Consider the following 19,775-nt stretch of genomic DNA (forward strand, 5'->3'; position numbering starts at 1 on the left):
TGTGCAACAAGTTAGTTGAGTTAGTTTCTTCTAATGAAGTTACCAAAGTTGCCAGTTGCTACCTGACTACCTCAGTTTATCTCGACAAGAAGTTGTGCTTTTTCTTTTCCTCTGTATGAACAAAATGAATGAATGGTATGAGAACCCTCCTAATGCATTTGGTTGATGTTTTATTCTAGTTTTACTTTTAGAACAGGAGGTGGGTTTTAGTTTTTTCAGTCTATTGGTGTCTGTTCAAAATAAATGAAACAAGCTAGTTTTATACATGTGAGAGTTTTTGTGGCTTTTTTCCCGTTGTACTGAATGTTTATATGTCTATGGTGAAGTTTACCTCGGGCTCCTTGTTCCCGCCAACATGTTCTCCGTTTCACTGCTCACCAACATGCTGCTGCTGCCTGCCCCTGGTACGAAGGTAGCGTGCACACAAAAACGTTCCGTACGTTCTTGTTCACGGAAAAGTTCAGATGTATCAAGAGTGAAATGATCGTGAACTTGTACGTTCCTTCACCAACGTCATGTCTGGCGTACGCTGGCTTCTACAGATGTTGATCCTCTGGAGACACTTAGAGGTGATGCTGGGAAACTGTCATCAATGTGAAAACTATTAGTCTGACTGATCGGGACTGTGTCGGTCGACCCTGAGCAGAGCCATGCCAGCCCTGTGGGACGGAGTTATCCTCATGTCAGCCAGGTATATCAAATACCCACAATGCATCTGAACAGGTCAACATTAAAGAGCAATTTGCAGCGAGAGCAATATAATTTGCATATTTAAAAGGGGGCGTAGACAGGGAGGGGTCGGGTACAACATGTGCGCTCAATTACAAGTTGATTGCGATGAACAAAGGAAATGTGCTTCTGGATCTGAGTGTGCGCCACGTTTTAGAAGGAAAGTCTTTGTACATGAGGCCCCTGGTCCAGAAACTGTGCCAGGAAGTTCCTGGGGGCGTTCTGGTACAACGCCTGTCACAAAACCAACCCCAACGGAGTTTATCGCTGTGGGGTTGGAGTGGAAAACGTTCAAGGGCTACGACTACTCCCTGAAATCCTTCAGCATGATGATCCGTCCTGAGCAGTAGACGTCAGACAGACAGCAGCTGAATATCTGGTGGTGATCTCTGTCTTTTCTCTCTTCTGTCCTCTAACCTCAAATAGTCATTGGAATTAAAAAGAAGATTTCAGATAAAAGTCAGTGACTGGACTGAGCTGATACCACTGATCTTAAAGGCATCTTTAAATCTTTTAATTATTTGTAACTCAGCTCAGTGTCCACTGGTTGTTTTGTAAAGGTGTTGTCTTTGGAAATAAATCACTGTGTCATTTGTTTTACTCTGCAGTAGCATTTGATGTCATGAATCTCAACAGACTTCTCCGTCCTCTCCATATTAAATTTATAGACTGTCTCTTCAAACGGAATAAATACTGCCATCCACGGGGAGGATGAGAAATGAGTAACTGCAGTTGTTTAATTTGATTAAAGTCTTTACCCTCGAAGTAAAAATGAAAGATGTGGGAATGAAGTGTTTGATTACCAGGTGGAGAACAGTTTTTCCACCCACTCAGTAAATATTCTTATCAGCAGTTACCACAAACATTATGTTACAACGTGTGAATGAGGCTGAAACTTCTTGGGGACAGAAGTTAAAACTGTATTGTAAATAGATGGCAGATTAAATCTTAGTCCACCTCCTCTGTTTAGTGAAGGTTTTTCCAGTCTGACTTGGCTGGCTTCCTTTACTCCTCTTTCAAACCATTGACATTCTCTGGCTAAGATTTGGACGTTGTTATCTTCAAAGGAGTGTCCTTTGTCCTTCAGGTGTAGGTAGACCGCTGAATAGTTTCCTGATGAGCTGGCTCTCCTGTGCTGGTACATGCATTTATGGATGGGTTGTTTGGTTTCCCCGATGTATAAATCTGTACTCTCCTCACTGCACTGAACAGCGTACATCACATTACTCTGTTTTTGCCTGGGTGTTTTGTCTTTTGGGTGGACCAGTCTTTGCCTAAGTGTATTTCCTGGTTTGAAATAAACTGGAATATTTAACTGGAATCATTTCTGAAAATTCTCCTGAGTTTCTCAGACACTCCAGCCACGTAGGGGATGACAATGTTTTTCCTTTTGATGCTCCCCTCCTCGCTGTCCTTTTTGGGGTATCTTCTTGAGCCTTTTACAAAGGCCCAGTTTTGATATCCACATGTCTTAAGTGCCAGTTTAATGTGTTTCTGCTCCTTCTCCTTGCCATCCAGTCTTGTGGGTACAGTCTGTGCTCTGTGCTGAAGAGTTCTTATGACCCCTATTTTGTGTTCCATGGGGTGGTGAGATTCGAATAATATGTGCTGATCAGTATGGGTGGGTTTTCTATACACTTCAATGTTCAGGCTCCGGTCTTCTTCCACATGCACCAGACAGTCCAGGAAAGCCAGACTACCTCTGCTGATGTCCTCCCGAGTGAACTTGATGATGCTGTCCACTGCACTGATGTGCTGTGTGAAAGGTCCCACTTCCTGCGTCTTGGTTTTAACCCAAGTGTCGTCCACGTACCTGAACCAGTGTGTGGAGGTGTTTCCTGTGAAGGAGTTCAGGGCTCTGGTCTCGACCTCCTCCATGTAGAGATTGGCCACAATAGGTGACACTGGTGACCCCATTGCACAGCCGTGTTTTTGCCTGTAGAATCCTCCATTAAATTGGAAATAGGTGGTCGTCAGGCACAGACCGAGTAACACGCAGAGTTGGTCTGGGGTGAGGTGGTCCTACCAGCCAAGGAGTCATCCTTTAGTAGTCTTTCCCTTAGTACTCTTGTGGCTTCTCCGGTGGGGATACACATGAAGATGATTCCTATGATGTAACCTCCCTCTTCATGTGTATCCCCACCGGAGAAGTCACAGTGTACAGATTTATATATTGGGGAAACCAAAACAACCCATCCATAAACGCATGTACCAACACAGGAAAGCCAGCTCATCAGGAAACGATTCAGCGATCCACCTACACCTGAAGGACAAAGGACACTCCTTTGAAGATAACAGCGTCCAAATCTTAGCCAGAGAAGGTCAATGGTTTGAAAGAGGAGTAAAGGAAGCCATCTATGTCAGACTGGAAAAACCTTCACTAAACCTTCACTATCAGTCCCCTAGAACTGAAGAAGCTACTTGGATGAGTGGTGAAACGTCTTCTCAAAAAACTCTACAAGTCCAGTTGCCTTTTTTAAGCTATGTTGGATATACCATGACCTGGATGACTGAGAACCTTTACAGACATCCCAGTGTTTAGTCACAGATCATCGTGATGCTCTGCAAAGAGGAAATGCTCAGAGAGAACTTTGACTAAATCAAAACATCTGTTCATATATTGTTGGTTGTAGATGAAGTTCAGCTGTTTCTTCTCCATGTTTCTACAGGAGACTCCCTGACATATCACAACGACATATTAACAAAGATCTGGGGCCTCATGTACAAACGTTGCGTGCGTACAAAAACGTTATGTACGTACTCGCTCACGGAAAAGTTCAGATGTATCAAGAGTGAAATGTCCGGGAAATTTGTACGTGCCTAGGCCAATGACGTGGCTGGCGTACGTAGGATTCTACAGATGTCGACCCTTTGGAGACACTTATAAGTGATGCCAGGAAACTGTCATGAATGTGAAAACTATTATTCCGACCGATCGGGACTGTGCCGGTCGACTCTGAGCAGAACCATGCAAGCCGTGTGGGATGGAATTATCCACTCTTCAGCCAGGTATATCAGATTCCCATACAATGCAACTGAACAGGTCAACATTAAAGAGCAGTCGGAGCTATCGACTGCACACATATTGCTATAAAAGCACCATCGCATGAATTTGTAAATGTCAACAGGAAACATTTTCATTCGATCACTGTACAGATCATGCGTGATGCGCAAATTCAAGTAAACATTGTGGCAGCGTGTCAAAGAGCACATTTTTGCGCATCTCCACTCCAGTGAGTAGCATCTCCAATTCGCTTTCTGTGAAGTTCTCCTTCTTTCCCGTCTTACTCATTCTTATGTTTTCGTTTTCTGATCGCGCAGAGAGGGGAGTCTCAGGGTCACCGGGTCAATTTAAATATAATTTGCATATTTAAAAGGGCGTGGATAGGGAGGGGTCAGGTACACTCGATTGGGATGTACAAAGGAAATGTGCTTCTAAATGCTTCTAAATCTGAGCGTATTTTAGAAGGAAATCCACGCAAGGACTCCTCAGGTGCAAAAACTTGCGTGGATTTCCAACTAAAATTTGGCGCACACTCAGATCCAGAAGCACATTTCCTTTGTCAGCCCAATTGAGTGCACGTTGTACCCGACCCCTCCCTGTCCACGTCCCTTTTAAATATGCAATTATATTTAAATTGACCCTGCACCTGAGATTCCCCTCTCTGCACGATCAGAAAATGAAAACATAAGAATGAGTAAGACGAGAAAAAAGAAGAACTTCACAGAAGGAGAATTGGAGACGCTACTCACTGGAGTGGAGGCAAAAATGTCCTCTTTGACAGCTGTCCTCCACGCGCCACAATGTTGGTTAATATCACATACAGTGGCTTGCAAAAGTATTCATACCCCTTGAACTTTTCCACATTTTGTCACATTACGACCACAAACATAAATAGATTTTGTTGGAATTTTATGTGAAAGACCAACACAATGCGGCACACAGTTGTGAAGTACAAAGAAAATTATACATGATTTTATTTTATTTTTTTTTACAAATAAAATACTGAAAAGTGCGGTGTGCAAAAGTATTCAGCCCCCCTGAGTCAATACTTTGTGGAACCGCCTTTTGCTGCAATTACAGCAAGTCTACAAGTCTTTTGAGGTATGTCTCTACCAGCCTTGCACATCTAGAGACTGCAGATTTTGCCCATTCTTCTTTGTAAAACCCCTCAAGTTCAGTCAGATTAGATGGAGAGCATTTGTGAACAGCTGTTTTCAGGACTTAGGTCTGGACTTTGACTGGGCCATTCCAACACATGAATACCCACACAGAAAGAACCTATATAAACATATAGGTTTTAATATAGGTCCTAATATAGGTTTTGAATATATGTGACAGACATAAAATTGGCCGTTTTCATATATTATTTGTACATATATAATTACATATATGTACCTATATGTTCACTTATATATGTACTCTTTAGGGTCGTTGTCCTCCTGAAAGGTGAACCTCCACCCCACTCTCAAGTCTTTTGCAGACTCCAACAGATTTTCTTCCAAGATTGCTCTGTATTTGGCTCCATCCATCTTCCCATCAACTCTGACTATCTTCCCTGTCCCTGCCGAAGAGAAGCACCCCCAGAGCATGATGCTGCCACCACCATGTTTGAGAGGGGGGATGTTGTGTTCAGAGTGATGTGTAGTGTTAGTTTTCCGGCACACATAACGTTTTGCATTGAGGCCAAAAAGTTCAATTTTGGGCTCATCTGACCAGAGCACCTTCTTCCAGATGTTTGCTGTGTCCCCCACATAGCTTATGGCAAACATCAAACGGCTTTCTTCTTGCCACTCTTCCGTAAGGGCCAGATTTGTGCAGTGCACGACCAATAGTTGTCCTGTGGACAGATTCCCCCACCTGAGCTGTGGACCTCTGCAGTTCGTCCAGAGTCACCATGGGCCTCTTGGCTGAATCGCTGATCAATGCTCTCCTTGTTCAGCCGGTAAGTTTAGGTGGACAGCTGTGTCTTGGTAGGTTTGCAGTTGTGCCATACTCTTTCCATTTCCGGATGATGGATTGAACAATGCTCCGTGAGATGTTCAAAGCTTGGGAAACCTTTTTTATAGCCTAACCCTGCTTTAAACTTCTCCGCAACTTTATCCCTGACCTGTCTGGTGTGTTCCTTGGACTTCATGGTGCTGTTTGGTCCCCAATATTCTCTTAACAAACCTCTGAGGCCGTCATAGAACAGCTGTGTTTGTACTGAGATTAGATTACACACAGGTGGACTCTATTTAGTCATTAGATCAACATTCAATCATTCAGCAATCATCAGGTGACTTCTGAAGGCAATTGGTTGCACCCAGAGAAAAGGGGACTGAATACTTTTGCACACTGCACGTTTCAGTTTTTTATTTGTAAGAAAAAAATCATGTATAATTTTCTTTGTACTTCACAATTGTGTGCCACTCTGTGTCAGTCTTTCTCACAAAATTCCAATAAAATATATTCATGTTTGTGGTCGTAATGTGACAAAATGTGGAAAAGTTTGAGGGGTATGAATACTTTGGCAAGCCACTGTATGATCTGTACATTGAGGTTTCAGAAAACCGTCTCTCGCTGCAGATTGCTTTTTAATGTTGACCTGTTCAGATGCATTGTGGGTATTTGATATACCTGGCTGACATGAGGATAACTCCATCCCACACGGCTGGCATGGCTCTGCTCAGGGTCGACCGGCACAGTCCCCATCGGTCGGACAAATTGCTTTTCACATTTATGACAGTTTCCCAGCATCACCTCTAAGTGTCTCCAAAGGATCAACAGCTGTAGAAGCCAGCGTACGCCAGACATGACGTTGGCGTGAGGAACGTACAAGTTCACAGACATTTCTATCTTGATACATCTGAACTTTTCCATGAACAAGAACGTACGGAACGTTTTTGTGTGCACATTGCCTTCGCACCTGAGGCCCCAGGACTCCTCACCTGAAAACTGTGCCAGAAGTTTCCTGGGGGCGTTCTGGTACAATAGTTGTCACTATACAAACCCCAACGGAATTTATTCCTGGGGAGCTGACAGTACTCTTTTTGCTGTTGGAGTGGAGTGGTTTCACCGGCAGGGTCGTAACTACTCCCTGAAGTCCATCAGCATGAAGATCCGTCCTGTGCAGTAAATCTCCAGGACAAACTTTATTTCTTTTCTCTCATTAATTATGTTGTTCCATATGTGTGATTAGTATGAGATCAACAACAAACCTGAAACAAGGGAAACTGGACCTGTAGGGTTTCTGGAAGACGGGATCAGGATCAAAACAGATTCCTCCAGTTCCTGAAGGACTGAGAACCTTCACAGAAAACTACAGGTCCATTTTAAAAGTGTTAATAAAATCTGTAGCTTGAGTGTGAGAGAAGGTTTTGGTTGGTTTTCTCTTTACACTCAGTCTGCTGCTGTAACCAGACCCTTTAATTTCTGCTTAGAATCATTATCTGCTGCAATAAATGAGGAGAAAATCAAGAAGCTGTTGTGATCTAATGGTGTGGTCAGTTTTTACACTAATACTCTCAAAGGTACAGTAGCTACTGGTTTTAATAGTCGTGTTAATATCAGTTATCTCTGAATAACAGCTGATGGAAAACCACATGGAAGAAATATCCTCTTCTGCCAAACAAAAAATAAAAATTTGTGGCAACAAAGTGTTTGATTACCAGATGTGATTCAGTTTTTCCACCCACTCAGTAAATATTCTTATCAATAAGAACCATCAGCTGATTTATAAAGCTCCACAGCTCCCACTGTTTTCGTCACATCTCTTTCAGCAGAACTCTCATAATGAAGGTAAGTCTACAACTTTATACACCTGGCTCAGTATTTTAACAGTGAAAACTTTTATATAGTTTCTCTTGTCTGCCTTATTCTATTTTTTTGTATCTTCCACTGTTGTTCACCTGTAACACCCTAATTTCCCCACAGGATTAATACAGTCTTATCTTATTTTAAAACTGTCACTGTTGTGGTTCAGACAAAGATGGATTGTGTCTCTGAATTTGTTCTCGGATTGGTAAATATAAATTATACAGGTATATATAACATGTAGCGGACCCTTGGCGTCAATAAATGAGGTGGAGAAATTCAAACGGGTGCTTAAATTTCATTGTCTGCTGTAGCACCGTGAAAACTATGAAAAGGAAATACAGAAAGAAAAAAAAAGATTAAACTGATGATTGAAAAACCATGCCATCAATGCAGTTAATCCCATTCAATAGAAAATAAAAAGATACATTTATTAGATAATATTTAAAATCATTGTTAAAACTCAACCAAACCAAATCAAAATACTGTGTGCATCCATCAAGATAAAATAAATCCAGACATCCCAAGGATAATAGTAGTTCAGAACGAGGTCCACATACCTCATTACCAAGGGAGCTAATTGTTTGCAAGTCGAAGGTGCCGTCTGGGGAACCATCTGCCTCCTAATAACAATAAAACAAACTTCAAGCCAACCGCAGCAACCTAATAAACATAAAGATGGTACAGAACAAATCTTACTTGGAGAACCATAAATAATTCACAGAGAGGAGAGACTCACCAGCACAAATGCCGCACCAACCCAAAGGAGACAAAGAACAAGGTGTTAAAAAGGTGCACAGCTGATGAGACGCACAGGGGAAGCTGACAGGGCTTAATAGTCTCCTCCCTTTTACACCTTGCTACCCACAACAAAAGACTGGCCACTAGATGTCAGTTCAAGGTCATTTACTGGGTCAACACACAGAACACAGAGGAGGGCTGAGGTGACAGCCTAAACCAGGGGGTCCCAAACTTTTCCATGCCAAGGCTCCAAAGACAGCATTAGCTTCTGGCTGTTGACCCCATTTGCAAAGAAACGTCATCTTTTATAATGCTTTTTCTTACTTTTATTCACTATTCAATAACTATTACACTTGTTTAGCATAAGTGCTGCCTCATATTTTCTGATTTTAGTTGGCCAGGAGTTCTTAGGCTTTTTTTTGCAGCAGTGTCCTCCACGACAGGGCTGTTGGTCTTTTCCTTTGGTCTCTTCCTTGTCAAAAACCTGTCCATTTTGCGCTAGCTACACACTAGCTACATGCTAGCTTGAGGAGCAAAGCAGCTTGATAAATGGTGCAAACCGCCAGGTCTACACAGATTATGAGGTCATGAACGATGTTTTGACTGACAGGGAATCAGAAAGATGAGCATGGCAAATAACATTCAGATATGATATGTTATTAATAATTATGTTATATGATAATGATTTAAAAAACAATTAGATTGTATTTTATAATAATGGTTAAAAATAAATCGATTACATTTTTTTCATTTTTCTAATCCTCCCTCCAATTGTCTGAGGCCCCCCTAGCGTCCCCTGGCGCCCCCCAGGGGTCTGCGGCCCCCACTTTGAAAATCACTGGCCTAAACAATTCACTTTTTTTTTTTTTTTTTTTTTTTTGTTTCTTTTTGTGCATGTGTGTATGTCTGTGTGTATATTGTATTAAGTGTATATGTAGATTATGTATTGTTTTTTGTTTGTTTGTTTGTTTGTTTGTTTTTGTTTTTTGTTGTAATTCAAGTCAGGAATATATTTCATTTATTAGGCATATCTAAACTAGTTGCAATGAAGCTGGAGTTTATAAGTTATTCTTCTTCTCACTCCTTTTCGAATATGTATTTCTTTGTTTAAATGTTTGCCTATTTTTATTTTTATTTTGGTTTGCATATTCGAAATAAGCTTAAATCAATCAATCAATCAAAAAAAAACTGTCATTCACATAACATATATATATTTACTTGTTTTACAGAAAATGGACAAAGCCAATAATTACAAAGTGAACCTCTGCAATTTTAGGCTGAATATACAACTCACATAAATATTAACAAATTCCACTATTATGGAATAAATTAATGAATATTTTAATCTTTTAAATAATCAGTTCAATTAGTTTAGAAAAATTTGTAAAGAAATATACCCGCTATATTTGATCCACAACTTGTAAAAATATCAAATAAAGTATAAAGTAATTATAGAATGCTTTAATAAAGTAAATATTCATGTTGAAATATCAGTAACAATATAATTAATATTCTTAACCTTTACAAAATTCACAAAGATTTACCTGGAAGAAACTAGAAAGTCCATCAGTCATTTTGGAAATGGCTGCCAAAAGCTAGTGAGTGTAGAGCACAGATAAATCCACCAGGGGGCAGATGACATGGGTTAAATTCTTTACATGGAAGTGTTGATGATGTGGAGCAGAAGAATCAGAAACTCATGGATCAAATACGATACATTTGGTGTTAGACGGTTAATTTAATAAAACAAACGTCTCTTCAGTTCCAGCTGCTGTCCGGACTCCTCTTCCTCCTGATTCCACTGTTGACCAACTGCTTTGAACTCATCCTGCCTCTGGACTGTAGCGACATCTATAATGATGACAAAAGCCGACCAAGTGGAGTGTACACCATCTATCCCATCGGAGCCACATCGGCCGTCCAGGTATGTTCTTGTGGCGTAGCCTGATGCCACTGTGGGTTCTTTCAGCAGAGAGTTACAGAGCAATGATGTCTGTCGTTCTTTATTGTTGAAATCACAACACATTTACACATCCATAGGTGTCCTTGCAGGCATAATCTCGCCCTGCCAACGCCAAGAGTGTCTTCCTTTGTGTCGTGTCTTCCTTTGTGTCGTGTCTCATCTCTTTCCCAGGTCCAACACGCTACTGTGTTTAAAAGGAGAGTGTGATTAGTCCAACAGGATGCAGGTGTGCCAAACACTCTCACCTGGTGCTGCTCTCATGAGCCCTCTCCACATCTCTCCCCTGCAGCTGATGCACCACGCCCCCTCCACATACCTCCACCGCCTGACTTAGGCCGGGGAGCCATCCGGCCTAGCCTACTACCCATCCCCCCCTCCCCATGGGACCAGGAAAGGACGTTGGGCACAGCCATCTGTGCCCCCGACCTATGGATCACCTTGAACTTAAACGGCTGCAGTGCCAGATACCAACAGGTGATCCAAGCGTTGTCATCTTTCATGCGGTGGAACCACTGGAGGGGAGCGTGGTCCGAGCAGAGGGTGAATGGGCGCCCCAGCAGGTAGGACCGCAACGCATCAACCGCCCACTGGATGGCCAGGCACTCCCTCTCGACTGTGCTGTACCTGGCCTCCCTTTCGGACAGCTTCCGGCTGATGTAGAGAACCGGGCGGTCGACACGCCGTACCTGTGGGACAGAATGGCCCCCAGCCCTCTGCCCGATGCATCAGTCTGCAGGACAAAAGGGAGAGAGAAGTTAGGTGTGTGGAGAAGAGGCTCCCCACAGAGGGCCTGCTTTACCCTCTGAAGCGACACCTGGCACTGCCCCGTCCACTGGACCCGGATCTGAGGCACCCTTTCGGGTGAGGTCGGTCAAGGGGCTGGTCAGCTCTGCGAAGTTGGAAATGAATCGCTGGTAATAGCCGGCCAGCTCCAAAGACCGCCGCACCTCTTTTTTGGTCTTGGGCCTTGGGCAGGCTGCAATCGATGCTGTCTTATCTTATCTGTGGACACACCTGCCCGCAGCCCAAGTGGTACCCCAGATACCGTACCTCCCTCCGTCCAACTGCACACTTCTTCGGGTTGGCCCTGAGCCCCACCCGCCTCAGTGACTTGAGCACCTCAGCCACCTGCTGCACATGCTCTGCCAGGTATTACTATGGATGATAACGTCATCCAAGTAGGCGGCAGCATATGCAGCATGTGGACGCAGCACTCGGTCCATGAGGCGCTGAAATGTGGCTGGGGCCCCGAACAACCTGAACGGAAGTGTAACAAATTGGTACAAACCGTACGGAATGGAGAAGACCATTTTCTCCCTAGACTCTGGAGACAAGGGAATCTGCCAGTAGCCTTTGGTCAAATCCAGCGTCGTAAAAAAACGAGCAGTGCCCAGGCGATCCAGGAGTTCATCAACTCGGGGCATAGGATGGGCATCAAACTGTGAAACATCATTCACCCTGCGATAGTCCATACAGAACCGGATAGACCCATCTTTCTTGACTACAAGAATGATGGGGCTACACCAGGTACTGTTGGACTCCTCTATTACTCCCATCTCCAACATAGCTTTCAGTTCGACCTGAACCACTTTTTCTGCAAATTCTCATGTGATAACTGTCCTAGTGTGTGCGAGTTTTGCTCTCAGGTCCAGGACGTATTGAACTTCATTTTTACTGGGGCTTGGACCTTCCTCCCAGCTTTCTTTAACCAGGTCCAAAACGTGGTTTCCTGCCAAACAGCAGTTCAAAGGGAGAAAATCCCGTGGAGGCCTGGGGTACCTCGCGCACTGCAAACAACAGAGGATCTAGCCACTTATCCCAATTGCAACTATCATCGTGAACAAACTTACGGATCATGGACTTCAAAGTCTTATTCAGGCGCTCAACGAGGCCGTCAGTTTGAGGGTGGTAAACATTGGTTCGAATTGACTTGATTCCCAATAATCCGTACAGTTCTCTCAGTGTTCATGACATAAATGAAGTGCCTTGGTCAGTCAGGATCTCTTTCGGGATCCCAACTCGGGAGATAACCTGAAACAGCGCCTGTGCCACACTCTTTGCAGAGATGGTGCGCAGCGGCACTGCCTCTGGATATCGTGTTGCGTAATCCACAAGAACCAACACAAAGCGATATCCACGTGCGCTCCGGTGAAATGGCCCGATGAGGTCCATCCCAATACGATCAAACGGGACCTCAATCAGTGGAAATGGGCGCAAAGGCGCTCTCGGGATGGCTGGTTGGTTAACCAACTGGCGCACGTCTGCCCGAATGCCAGGCCAATAGAATCGGGCCATTACACGGTTCAGTGTCTTCTCACACCTCATATGTCCAGCCATCGGGTTATAATGAGCTGCCTGGAAAATTATTTCCCAGCGGCTTTTCGGTACCAACAACTGGGTAATTATCTCATTTGTCTGAGTGTCAGGGCGCACCATGTGACCATCAATTTTTATCACTTGGTTGAAGGCAAAGCGTAGAGTATCGTCACGAGACTGCTCGAGTGGAAAATCTTCCATGGAGTCAAACATGGGAACCGGCGGAGCCTCCTGTGAAGGCACCGCCGGTTCCCCCTCCTCGTCTGCAGTGTCGGACAACCTCGCGTCACCGCTGAGCGCAGCGCACATATCCCATGTCCCTGTCGGCCGTGAAGATTAAAGGAACTGCATTAGACTGGTTTGAATCCTATCTATCTGACATATTCCAGTTTGTTCATGTCAATAATGATTCCTCTACTTATACAAAAGTAAGTTATGGAGTTCCTCAGGGTTCTGTGCTAGGACCAATACTCTTCACGTTATACATGTTGCCATTAGGCAAGATTATTAGAAAACATGGCATAAACTTTCATTGATATGCAGACGACACCCAGCTATATTTATCCATGAAACCAGATGAAACTAATCAGCTGGTTAAACTCCAAGCATGCCTTAAAGACATAAAGGCTTGGATGACCTGTAATTTCCTACTCTTAAACTCAGACAAAACAGAAGTTATTGTATTCGGTCCTAAGCATCTCAGAGATTCATTATCTAATCACGTGGTGTCTTTGGATGGCATTACCTTGGCCTCCAGTACTACTGTGAAAAACCTTGGTGTTATATTTGACGAGGATATGTCCTTTAAATGTCACATAAAGCAAGTTACCAGGACTGCCTTCTTTCACCTACGCAATATCATCAAAATTAGGAACATCCTGTCTCAGAGTGATGCTGAAAAACTAGTTCATGCATTTGTGTCGTCCAGACTGGATTACTGTCATTCATTACTGTCTGACTCCAAATAGCTCTTTAAAAAGCCTCCAATTGATTCAAAATGCCGCAGCAAGAGCATTGACAGGAATTAGCAAGAGAGATCATATTACTCCGGTTTTAGCTTCTCTTCACTGGCTCCCTTTAAAGTCTAGAATAGAATTTAAAATCCTACTCCTTACATACAAGGCCCTTAAAGGCCTAGCTCCATCGTATCTTAAAGACCTTATTGTACCAGATCATCCCAACAGATCACTTCGGTCTGAAAGTGCAGACCTACTTGTGGTTCCTAGAATTTCAAAAAGTAGAATGGGAGGTAGAGCTTTCAGCTATCAGGCTCCTCTCCTGTGGAACCAGCTCCCAGTTTGGGTTCGGGAGGCAGACACTCTCTCTATTTTTAAGGTCAGGCTTAAGACTTTCCTTTTTGATCAGGCTTATAGTTAGGGCTGGACTGAACCATCCCTTAGTTATGCTGCTATAGGCCTAGGCTGCTGGGGGACAATGCACCAAAAACATGTCCTCCTTAATTCTTCTCTCTCCTCTCTCGCATCCTCCACTTTCTTTACTCTGGCACAGAGCTCTTGCCCTCTAATTTCCTATCTACTACTAGTCATGCAATTCCGTGCTATTACTATGTAGAATGTTTACTGCTGTGTCCCGGTTCAGCGGAGCAACCTCCGCTAGCATTTGTGCAAGCGTGGTTAGCGGTTGCTGTGGCTCCGTCATCTCTTATCTTGTCCCCCTGCTGAAGTACGTTGGGTGCCAAATGTGGCGTAGCCTGATGCCACTGTGGGTTCTTTCAGCAGAGAGTTACAGAGCAATGACGTTTGTCATTCTTTATTGTTGAAATCACAACACATTTACACATCCATAGGTGTCCTTGCAGGTATAGTCTCGACTAGCCTGGTCGTTACCATCCTACGTTTCCGCCCGAAATTTGATTTGGGTCTGGCACGTTAGTCTGGCCCAATGTAATAGGAATCTGTCTCCGTAATGGGCGGATGCTTATTTTGAGGTTTAAAATCATTGGAGTTCCCTTAACTAATCAGCAACGTTTGGTAATGACGTATATTGTGCGCCGGAGTTCAGGCTCTTACGCTTACCACTTCCGCTTCCAGTTTAATAAATCAAACTTTTCCCAAAGCCAGTTGGAAGGAGAGCTACGACGTCCGTGCCATTTATAAAATTGACAAGACAAGCCTCTTGTTCTGGTTTTAATTCCGTGATGCTCTCGAGAGTTGAGACGACTTCGCGGATGGCTTCTAGCGTCTCTTCCTCTGTCCGTCGCCATTGTTCCTATGCTGTTGAACTACAAGCTTCGCTGGACTACAAGCAACTCGGCAGGCGAGTTCTGCGTCATCACTCAACTGTTCGCTGATTGGCGCGGTTACACGCGAACCGCAGAAGTGCAATTTGGCCAGACTCCATGCCAGACCGAAATCAAATTTCGGGAGGAAACGTAGGATGGTAACGACCAGGCTAAGTCTCGACCTGCCGACACCAAGATTGTCTTCCTTTGTGTCGTGTCTAATCTCTCTCCCAGGTCCAACACGCTACTGTGTTTAAAAGGAGAGAGTGATTAGTCCAACAGGATGCAGGTGTGCCAATCACTCTCACCTGGTGCTGCTCTCATGAGCCCTCTCCACACCTCTCTCCTGCAACTGATGCCCCACGCCCCCTCCACAGTTCTCTAATAATCTGTTTGTTGTTCAGAGCCGATGGAAACATTATCAGAGAGATGAGAAGTGAAAGAACAGTGAGAGGCTTTGTTTCGCACTGCTGTTGTATTTATACCTCTAGTTATAAATAATATTCCACAGTCAACTGTCAGCTCTATTATAACAAAATGGAAGCGTTTGGGAAAAACAGCAACTCAGCCACGAAGTGGTAGGCTACGTAAAGTGACGGAGAGGGGTCAGCGGATGCTGAAGCGCATAGTGCAAAGAGGTCGCCGACTTTCTGCACAGTCAATTGCTACAGAGCTACAAACTTCATGTGACCTTCAGATTAGCCCAAGTACAGTACGCAGAGAGCTTCATGGAATGGGTTTCCATGGCCGAGCAGCTGCAGCCAAGCCACACATCACCAAGTGCAATGCAAGGCGTTGGATGCAATGGTGTAAAGCACGCCGCCACTGGCCTCTAGAGCAGTGGAGACGCGTTCTCTGGAGTGATGAATCACGCTTTTCCATCTGGCAATCTGGGTTTGGAGGTTGCCAGGAGAACGGTACATTTCAGATTGCATTGTGCCAACTGTGAAATTTGGTGGAGGAGGAATTATGGTATGGGGTTGTTTTTCAGGAGCTGGGCTTGGCCCCTTAGTTCCAGTGAAAGGAACATTGAATGCTTCAGGATACCAAAACATTTTGGACAATTCCATGCTCCCAACCTTGTGGGAACAGTTTGGAGCGGGCCCCTTCCTCTTCCAACATGACTGTGCACCAGTGCACAAAGCAAGGTCCATAAAGACGTGGATGACAGAGTCTGGTGTGGATGAACTTGACTGGCCTGCACAGAGTCCTGACCTGAACCCGATAGAACACCTTTGGGATGAATTAGAGCGGAGACTGAGAGCCAGGCCTTCTCGACCAACATCAGTGTGTGACCTCACCAATGCGCTTTTGGAAGAATGGTCAAAAATTCCTATAAACACTCTCCTCAACCTTGTGGACAGTCTTCCCAGAAGAGTTGAAGCTGTAATAGCTGCAAAAGGTGGACCGACATCATATTGAATTCTATGAGTTAGGAATGGGATGGCACTTCAGTTCATAGAATGAGTAAAGGCAGGTGAGCGAATACTTTTGGTAATATAGTGTATATATATATATACAGCTCTGGAAAAAATTAAGAGACCACTGCATTTTTTTTCTGAAATCAGCATCTCTACATGTATGACAGCCATTCCATTCCAGCGTCTGTTGAATTCCAACACAAGCACACCTCATTCTGCGAAATGAGGTACTGATTAGGTGATCACCTGAACCAAATCTTATTTAAGGAGGAAAAGTATAAAAACCACTGCTGTGTTCATCACTATCCTGTTGCAATAGGACCAGCTGGATGGCAAAAACAGTGCTATTAGTACCTCAAAAATAAGTGAAATCAAATAATAACTATTGACCATGCCAAAAGAGTTGAAAAGAAAAGTTTTGAGTGAGGAAAAGAAAGGTTCAATTCTGGCTTTACTGGCAGAGGGATACAGTGAGCGTCAGGTTGCTTCCATCCTTAAAATTTCTAAGACGGCGGTTCATAAGAACAAGGTCAAGCAGCAGATACTGAGGACAACAAAGCTACAGACCGGCAGGGGGCGGAAACGACTCTCCACTGACCGGGATGACCGTTAACTCATTCAAATGTCACTCAGAAACCATAGGATGACATCAAGTGACCTACAAAAAGAATGGCAAATGGCAGCTGGGGTGAAGTGCACAGCAAGAACGGTTCGAAACAGGCTCCTAGGGGCAGTGTAAGTCGTGTAAAGCTAGAAAAAAGCCCTTCATCAGTGAGAAGCAAAGAAGAGCCAGGCTGAGGTTTGCAAAAGACCATAAGGATTGGACCGTCGAGGACTGGAGTAAGGTCATCTTCTCTGATGAGTCCAAGTTTCAGCTTTGCCCAACACCTGGTCGTCTAATGGTTAGACGGAGACCTGGAGAGGCCTACAAGCCACAGTGTCTTGCACCTACTGTGAAATTTGGCGGAGGATCAGTGATGATCTGGGGGTGCTTCAGCAAGGCTGGAATTGGGCAGATTCGTCTGTGCGAAGGACGCATGAATCAAGCCACATACAAAGTTATCTTGAAAGAAAACTTGCTTCCTTCTTGTTCCCCAACTCTGAGGATTGCCACACAGCTAGGTCAATCAAGGTGTGGATGAAGGACCACCAGATCAAGACCCTGTCATGGCCAGCCCAATCTCCAGACCTGAACCCCATTGAAAACCTCTGGAATGTGATCAAGAGGAAGATGGATGGTCACAAGCCATCAAACAAAGCTGAGCTACTTGAATTCTTGCGCCAGGAGTGGAATAAAGTCACCCAAGAACAATGTGAAAGACTGGTGGAGAGCATGCCAAGACGCAAGACAGCTGTGTTTAAAAATCAGGGTTATTCCACCAAATATTAGTTTCTGAACTTGTCATTTTTTTTGCAAATAAATGTTCTAAATGACAATATTTTTATTTGGAATTTGGGAGAAATGTTGTCAGTAGTTTATAGAATGAAACAAAAATGTTCATTTTACTCAAACACATACCTATAAGTAGTAAAATCAGAGAAACTGATAATTTTGCAGTGGTCTCTTAATTTTTTCCAGAGCTGTATATATATATTATACAGGTTATTTAAAGATTGGGGACGACAAAAGCATTTTCTGTTCTGATCAGAGTTCAGTTTAAGTAAAGGCACCTTCAGTCTCTGTTTCTGACAACTGGCTAATGAAGCTGCAGCCTTGAGTAGTCTCCTCTGGAAATATAACTAACGTCATAAATAAATCAGATCTTAACATGTGAGAGTCTTTCCATCTTGTTCCAACATCTGGATCATGTCTCCAAGTCAACAAGCAGCTGTTGATGGTTCTGATCCAGCGGTAGGTAGAGATCCATTAGAGACAGCAGCTGCTACAATATTCTACTGACCACATGATGGCGCTGCTGATTTACAGACACACAAACTGAGACATATTTTGGTATCTTATTTCTTGTGTTTGTGTGTAGGTGTACTGTGACATGGACTCTCTGGAAGGACGGTGGACAGTGAGTTTTTAACTCCTCTTTGATATGACCAAGATACTTCTGTCAACTGTCTGCTCTCCTACCAACAAATCATTCTTAATTAAAGGTGTTCCAGAGGAGGATGGATGGCTCTGTGAACTTCTACAGACCCTGGGATCACTACAAGATGGGCTTTGGGAGCGCTGCTGCAGAGTACTGGCTCGGTGAGACATGATAAACAACCAAACATTAGACTCTGATTTGACGTCATGGACATGTGTCCATAAAGATTTCTGTTTGATTTTAGGTCTTGAAAATATCTACCACCTCACACAGAGGAAAAAGTACGAGCTGTTGGTAGACATGGAGGACTTCAGTGGAAACAAGGCGTACGCTCGTTACTCCTCGTTTTCCATTGACCCAGAATCCTCCGGATACACACTGAGAGTGTCTGGATTCACCAACGGAGGGGCAGGTGGGTAAATACATGATTACATCACAGAAGGAAAGTAGGCTTTTGTGAAGCTGGAGGAATTTTAGCCCATTCCTCAGAACAGAACCACTTCAGTTCTGAGATGTTGGTGGGTTTCCTCACATCAACTGCTTGCTTCAGGTCCTTCCACAACATTTCTATTGGATTAAGGTCAGGACTTAAGGTAATTACAAATGATTAATTTCATTGAACAAACGAATACTAAAGTATAACATTTCTGTCTGATGTGTTTGATTGGGTTCTCTTTGTCTACTTTCAGGACTTCTGTTGTTTTCAGTCATTTTTATGAAGAAATGTAGATAATTCTAAAGAACACAAAAAAACTTTTACTGTATGTTCAGATTCAGTGACTTCTGGTTCTCGAGGAGATCATTGTCTCTACGCTCCATCAGAATAAAACTGCACACATTAACTTAGAACAAGAAGTTTTCTCCAGTGTCTCAGTGTTTAGTCACAGATCATCATGATGCTCTGCAAAGAGGAAATGCTCAGAGAGAACTTTGACTAAATGAAGGTCAGCTGTTTCTTCTCCATGTTTCTACAGGAGACTCCCTGACATTTCAAAATGGACAGAAGTTCTCCACTTTTGACAAAGACCAGGACTCCTCAGGTGCAAACTGTGCCAGACATCATCTGGGGGCGTTCTGGTACAGTGCTTGTCACTATACAAACCCCAACGGAGTTTATCGCCGCGGAGCTGACAGTACTCTGTATGCTATTGGAGTGGAGTGGAAAACCTGGAAGGGCTATGACTACTCCCTGAAGTCTATCAGCATGAAGATCCGTCCTGTGCAGTAAATCTCCAGGACAATCTTTCTTTCTTTTCTCTCATTAATTATGTGGTTTCATATGTGTGATTAGTATGAGATCAACAACAAACCTGAAACAAGGGAAACTGGACCTGTAGGGTTTCTGGAAGACGGGATCAGGATCAAAACAGATTCCTCCAGTTCCTGAAGGACTGAGAACCTTCACAGAAAACTACAGGTCCATTTTAAAGGTGTTAATAAAATCTGTAGCTTGAATGTGAGAGAAGGTTTTGGTTGGTTTTCTCTTTACTCTTAGTCTGCTGCTGTAACCAGACCCTTTAATTTCTGC

The 19,775-nt window shown here is 43.7% G+C and overlaps 1 protein-coding gene across 1 annotated transcript; it reads left to right on the top strand.

Annotated features, from left to right (window-relative positions):
• Window positions 1-355: 355 nt before the first annotated feature.
• Window positions 356-19,775, top strand: LOC311504248 (microfibril-associated glycoprotein 4-like; the record flags this gene model as incomplete). Its single annotated transcript, XM_084567267.1, has 6 exons — window positions 356-412; window positions 9,996-10,190; window positions 18,188-18,226; window positions 18,312-18,408; window positions 18,492-18,659; window positions 19,222-19,775. The coding sequence occupies 6 exons, from the start codon at window positions 356-358 to the stop codon at window positions 19,473-19,475; spliced, it is 810 nt and encodes a 269-aa protein (XP_084423393.1). The 3' UTR covers window positions 19,476-19,775.

The sequence above is a fragment of the Chelon labrosus genome (genome assembly GCF_963514085.1).
Source record: "Chelon labrosus genome assembly, chromosome: 19".
Lineage (NCBI taxonomy): Eukaryota > Metazoa > Chordata > Actinopteri > Mugiliformes > Mugilidae > Chelon > Chelon labrosus.